This window comes from Bufo gargarizans, chromosome 6 (assembly GCF_014858855.1).
Source record: "Bufo gargarizans isolate SCDJY-AF-19 chromosome 6, ASM1485885v1, whole genome shotgun sequence".
NCBI lineage: Eukaryota > Metazoa > Chordata > Amphibia > Anura > Bufonidae > Bufo > Bufo gargarizans.
The window spans coordinates 18,506,732-18,513,839 of record NC_058085.1 but is presented as its reverse complement, the minus strand read 5'-3'; the positions used below and the strand labels follow the sequence as shown (position 1 = coordinate 18,513,839).

Sequence of the window (7,108 nt, the reverse complement as noted above, 5' to 3'; positions counted from 1 at the left end):
CTCTCCTGTGTGATTTCTCTGATGTATCACAAAAACTGATTTACGTTTAAAACATTTCCCACATTCTGAACATGAAAATAGCTTCTCTCCTGTGTCATTTCTCTGATGCATAACAAGATTGGATTTACGGTTAAAACATTTCCCACATTCTGAACATGAAAATGGCTTCTCCCCTGTGTGAACTCTCTGATGTGTATCAAGATCTGATTTACGTTTAAAACATTTCCCACATTCTGAACATGAAAATGGCTTCTCTCCTGTGTGATATCTGTGATGCATAACAAGATAGGATTTCTGCTTAAAACATTTCCCACATTCTGAACATGAAAATGGCTTCACTTCTGTGTGAACTCTATACTCAGGCACTGGATACACCCCACGGTTCCCACACTTCAGGAGGCGATGGGGGCGATGAAATATATTATGTACTTAGACAGACTGGAGGTGGAACATAGCAAAGAAAGGTCTGCAAAACAATTTTTCAGTACATGGAAAAAGTTTATAGTGCATTCGCTGACAATAGAAGAAAAAACAGAGGTAGTCATGCCCTTCGTGCACACACGATGGTACCTAGAAGGGAAATTGAAGGGGACGTTAGACGGATTAGAGGTAATCTAGGGCCTAAAAGTGGGGGACGTTAATATATGGCACCGTTCAGTTCTTTATGCTATAATGACTTGGAAGTAAATTGCCTGAGAGTACTTCTGGGATACATTGTCATGACATTGTAAGTTGGGGGGGGGGAGGGTGGGTCTGTTTATTATCTAAGGGGGACTCTATAAAAGAAAATGGAAAATTCGGAAATATCTTCATATGTGTCCAATGTGCTTTAATTTTACCTTTGTCGATCATGCCTGCGTGCACCAGTAATACATGTGATGTATTGATTGTACATTGCTCATCTTTCCGAAATAAAAATTGTTTTAAAAAAAAAAAAAAAAACATTTCCCACATTCTGAACATTAAAATGGCTTCTCTCCTGTGTGAATTCTCCGATGTTTATCAAGAGCTGATTTCTGGTTAAAACATTTCCCACATTCTAAACATGAAAATGGCTTCTCTCCTGTGTGAATTCTCCGATGTTTATCAAGATCTGATTTCTGGTTAAAACATTTCCCACATTCTGAACATGAAAATGGCTTCTCTCCTGTGTGATATCTCTGATGTATAACAAGTTTTGATTTATGGTTAAAACATTTCCCACATTCTGAACATGAAAATGGCTTCTCCCCTGTGTGATTTCTCTGATGTATCACAAGATAGGATTTCTGGTTAAAACATTTCCCACAATCTGAACATGAAAATGGCTTCTCTCCTGTGTGATTTCTCTGATGCATAACAAGATAGGATTTACGTTTAAAACATTTCCCACATTCTGAACATGAAAATGGCTTCTCTCCTGTGTGATTTCTCTGATGTATCACAAAAACTGATTTATGGTTAAAACATTTCCCACATTCTGAACATGAAAATAGCTTCTCTCCTGTGTGATTTCTCTGATGCATAACAAGATTGGATTTCTGCTTAAAACATTTCCCACATTCTGAACATGAAAATGGCTTCTCTCCTGTGTGAACTCTCTGATGTGTATCAAGATCTGATTTACATTTAAAACATTTCCCACATTCTGAACATGAAAATGGCTTCTCTCCTGTGTGATTTCTCTGATGTATCACAAAAACTGATTTATGGTTAAAACATTTCCCACATTCTGAACATGAAAATAGCTTCTCTCCTGTGTGATTTCTCTGATGCATAACAAGATTGGATTTACGGTTAAAACATTTCCCACATTCTGAACATGAAAATGGCTTCTCTCCTGTGTGAACTCTCTGATGTGTATCAAGATCTGATTTACGTTTAAAACATTTCCCACATTCTGAACATGAAAATGGCTTCTCTCCTGTGTGATTTCTCTGATGCATAACAAGATTGGATTTACGGTTAAAACATTTCCCACATTCTGAACATGAAAATGGCTTCTCTCCTGTGTGAACTCTCTGATGTGTATCAAGATCTGATTTACGTTTAAAACATTTCCCACATTCTGAACATGAAAATGGCTTCTCTCCTGTATGACATCTGTGATGTATAACAAGATAGGATTTCTGCTTAAAACATTTCCCACATTCTGAACATAAAAATGGCTTCTCTCCTGTGTGAACTCTCTGATGTGTATCAAGATTTGATTTACTGTTAAAACATTTCCCACATTCTGAACATGAAAATGGCTTCTCTCCTGTGTGATTTCTCTGATGTATAACAAGATAAGCATAAATCCTAAAACATTTTCCACATTCTGAACATGAAAATGGCTTCTCTCCTGTGTGAACTCTCTGATGTGTATCAAGATCTGATTTACGTTTAAAACATTTCCCACATTCTGAACATGAAAATGGCTTCACATCTGTGTGAACTCTTTGATGTGTATCAAGATCTGATTTATGGTTAAAACATTTCCCACATTCTGAACATGAAAATGGCTTCTCTCCTGTGTGATTTCTCTGATGTATAACAAGAGCTGATTTAAATCTAAAACATTTTTCACATTCTGAACATGAAAATGTCTTTCCTCTTACATGAGCTGTTTGATGTTTAGCACCTCTTCTGTGACTTTTATTCTGTGTTACAGACTGTGATGAATTAGAAGATCGGACTTGTTTAAAATAATCAAATGATGCATTGTTGCTTTGATTGGATGAGGGTATATCTTGCTTATTGGCATGCTCTTCAAATGTATCTCGTGTGATACCACAATCATCTACTTCAAAATCTGAAGATACCAGATGTTTCTCTGAGTTCCTCGTACAGTCATCTGCCAAGAATAAAACACATTTTATTATTGATAAATAACATTAAAATTGTATTGAAGTTTTATAACTTTTCCAATAAAAAAAAACCACAGAAATTACAAGGCATGGCACAAAATTCAAGTATCAATTGACTAAAACAGTGGTTGCCAAACAGACCACAATCTAATAGTAGACAGAGGGGCATAACTAGAAAACGCTGGCTCCAACCTTCAGCAACTTCCCTGCAACCCCCACCCAATCTGTCATTTAAAAGATATATAAATAAAACATTTACTAGCGCTGGACAAGAGGCGACGAATCCCCTCTTAGTGAAGTACTGATGCTCCCTAAGTGCCCCCACACAGTAGATATGCCCCCTTTGTGCGCCCCCTGCAGTAGTGCTGTCCCTTAGTGTCCCCTTTACATCAGTGAAGCTCCTATACCAGGGATCCGCAACTTTCGGCACTCCAGCTGTTGTGAAACTACAATTTCCAGCATGCTCCATTCGTTTCTATGTGAGTTCTTAGAAGAGCAGAGCAAGTATGCATGCTGGGAGTTGTAGTTTCACAACAGCTGAAGTGCCGTAGGTTGCCTACCCCTGTCCTATACTGTGAATAAAGTTAAAAAAGTAATACCGAGCACATCATGCTCTTCCCAGCAGCAGGCAAATATCTGGTGTTTAGTGGTGAGACTTTTCTTTTGTATGACCTCTTAAAGGGATTCTGTCACCTCTTTTTACCCTATAGAGATGCGGACATGCACGGCTAGAACGGCGCTAGCATGTCAGCAATATACCTGTCCCACATCTTTGTGAGGTTTTATTTAGGGGGAAAAATGATTTTATTTATATATATAAAATCATTTTTCCCCCTAAATAAAATATATATATATATATACACACACGATATACAGTACAGACCAAAAGTTTGGACACACCTTCTCATTCAAAGAGTTTTCTTTTTTTTCATGACTATGAAAATTGTTTGTAGATTCACACTGAAGGCATCAAAACTATGAATTAACACATGTGGAATTATATACATAACAAACAAGTGTGAAACAACTGAAAATATGTCATATTCTAGGTTCTTCAAAGTAGCCACCTTTTGCTTTGATTACTACTTTGCACACTCTTGGCATTCTCTTGATGAGCTTCAAGAGGTAGTCACCTGAAATGGCTTTCACTTCACAGGTGTGCCCTGTCAGGTTTAATAAGTGGGATTTCTTGCCTTATAAATGGGGTTGGGACCATCAGTTGCATTGAGGAGAAGTCAGGTAGATACACAGCTGATAGTCCTACTGAATAGACTGTTAGAATTATTGTATTATGGCAAGAAAAAAGCAGCCAAGTAAAGAAAAACGAGTGGCCATCATTACTTTAAGAAATGAAGGTCAGTCAGTCAGTCAGCCGAAAAATTGGGAAAACTTTAAAAGTAAGGGCTATTTGACCATGAAGGAGAGTGATGGGGTGCTGCGCCAGATGACCTGGCCTCCACAGTCACCGGACCTGAACCCAATCGAGATGGTTTGGGGCGAGCTGGACCGCAGAGTGAAGGCAAAAGGGCCAACAAGTGCTAAGCATCTCTGGGAACTCCTTCAAGACTGTTGGAAGACCATTTCAGGGGAGGACTACCTCTTGAAGCTCATCAAGAGAATGCCAAGAGTGTGCAAAGCAGTAATCAAAGCAAAAGGTGGCTACTTTGAAGAACCTAGAATATGACATATTTTCAGTTGTTTCACACTTGTTTGTTATGTATATAATTCCACATGTGTGTAATTCATAGTCATGAAAACAAAGAAAACTCTTTGAATGAGAAGGTGTGTCCAAACTTTTGGTCTGTACTGTGTGTATATACGATATATATATATATATATATATGATAAATATATATATATATATATATATATATATACGATCTGACTTTCTGAGCAAGGAGGAGATTCCTGGTTACAGGCGGTGCTGGGCTCCTTCACAGGGGGCATGGCTTGGCTCCAGAAAGGTTAGTACAGCCCATTGGGCTCCTTACCAGGCTAAATTTACATATATTACAAAGCTCTTTTTTTTTAGTGTAGATAAATACCTTTCCTTGCGGGGTACCCCCCGCTGATGCTGCTATCCTGTCAGTTTTTTTTTCAAATATTGCTTCTTTGCCCCGCTGTGCCCCACTGCAGTTTTTCCGCTCAGTATGTTAATACTGTGCATCGGTACAGGGAGGAGGAGACGCCAGGGTTTCTCAATGGCGTCTCCTTCTCCCTAGCTGTGATGCTCTCTGCTGTGATTGGATCGTGACACAGCCACGGAGAAGGGGACGCCCATTAAGAAACCGTGGTGTCTCCTCTTCCCTGTTGCTGAGTAACAATATTTGAAAAGAAAAGGCAGGGTGGCAGCATCAGCGGGGGTACTCCCCAAGGAAAGGTATTTCCGATTATCTACACTAAAAAAAAGAAACATGAAAGGTCCTCTTTAAGACAACATGGCAATGCTTCAGTTTGCACATATAAAAAGAGGTAGAAGTAGAAGAAACAATAGGGTACCAGATAAACAACTGCAAGCTGCAGCATGGTGGCCAATACCATACAGCGGTTTAAAAAGGCAGGTTCCACTCACACTCACTCACACTCTCTCATTCTGGTCACTGGAAGTTCAACATGGCACCTCATGGCAAAAAAATCTCTGAGGGTCTGAAAAAAAGAATTGTTGCTCTACTTAAAGATGGCCTAGGCTATAAAAAGATTGCCAACACCCTGAAAAGGAGATGCAGCACGTTGGCCAAGACCATACAGTGGTGTAAGAAGACCCAGAACAGGCCTCGTCATGGTCGACCAAAGAAGTTGAGTGCACATGCTCAGCGTCATATCCAGAGGTTGTCTTTTCAAAATTGACGTATGTCACCATGGAGGAGTGGAAGAGGATTCAAGTGGCAACCTGTGAAGCTCTAGTGAACTCCATGCCCAAGAGAGTTAAGGCAGTGCTGGAAAATAATGGTGGCCACACTAAATATTGACGCTTTGGGCACAATTTGGCCATTCTCACTTAGGGGTGTAATCACGTTTGTTGCCAGTGGTTCAGACATTAGTGGCTGTGTGTTGAGTTATTTTGAGGGCACACCAAATTTACACCGTAATACAAGCCGTACACTGACTACTTTACATCGTATCAAAGTGTCAGGTCTTCAGGGTTGTCCCATGAAAAGATAGAATAAAATATTTACAAAAATGTGAGGGGTGGACTGACTTTTGTGAGATACTGTAGGTACCAGCAACAGATCTTGACGATTTGCTTGCCCAAATGCATTCAGCATGACAGAACATTCCTCAGACAATCATTAGTAACCTCATTGGTAGGATGCCAAGGCGTGTAAGTGAATGTATTTATGCACGTGGCTCTCATACTGAATACTGAATAAAGCGAGATGTTTAGCATATTTTGTTTCCGTTTTTTATCATTTGCAGATCATCAAAGGGGTTCTCCAAGATTTTCCTCAGCATAGGTCATCAATATGAGATCAGCAGAGGTCCGGTCCCTGCACCCCCACCAATCAGCTGTCTGAGGAACCCTCAGTGCTCACCGGAGCTCCAGTTAATACAAAGCCTCCTCACAGCTTACCGGGCACAGAACCGTCTGTTGAATAGTAGCTGTGCTTGGCATTGCAGCTCAGACCCATTCACTGGAATGGGACTAATCTGTGCCTAGGCCATATGACCGATGAATGTCACATTGCATAGCCAGGAAGAGGCCTAAGAGCGCGCAGGGCACTGTGTCCTCCCCATACATCTGACCGACAAGGCTGTCAGGAGTTGAATCCGCCTCCGATCTGATATTAATGACCTCTCCTGAGGATGGACTATATATATAATATATATACTGTATATCACCTATCACATTTCCAACCATATTTAATTAGAATTCTAGCTGAATCGGTGAATATAATGCTGAAAAAAGCTGACAGAAAAGAGTACCTAAAAATGTAACATAAAATTGTATCACCCAGTGAAGGAGAAGAATCTGTGAGTCTTTTCTGCTTTACTTAGTGGTCACTACTCACCTGGGCGGTTATCTGTAGGAATGTCCTCTGTCCTCTGCTCATCACCCCTGACATATGTTTCTGTAGGATTAATATTGTTCAGATCTTCACCCGGATTCACAAGCTGTGAAACAAATATTGTAGAAGTCATCAGGCGGTTGGAGAAGCCGTGTGGAAGGTTTTATACCCATATGGAAGAGAAATATATTTCAAATATATTTAGCAAAATAATTTATATAGGTGACATATATTTACAATATATTGTCTGACTCAAATATATTTTAAGATACA

General features: G+C 39.7%; 1 protein-coding gene across 1 annotated transcript in view; it reads right to left on the bottom strand.

The window, feature by feature from the left end:
- Nucleotides 1-433: 433 nt before the first annotated feature.
- Nucleotides 434-7,108, bottom strand: part of LOC122940406 (oocyte zinc finger protein XlCOF6-like) — a 29,395-nt gene continuing 22,720 nt past the window's right edge. The window contains exons 6-7 of the mRNA XM_044297072.1: nucleotides 6,839-6,941; nucleotides 434-2,815 (exon numbers count right to left, since the gene is read on the bottom strand). Of these exons, the coding sequence (XP_044153007.1) occupies nucleotides 963-2,815; nucleotides 6,839-6,941 (1,956 nt within the window). The 3' untranslated portion in view covers nucleotides 434-962. The remainder of the gene's footprint in view (nucleotides 2,816-6,838; nucleotides 6,942-7,108) is intronic.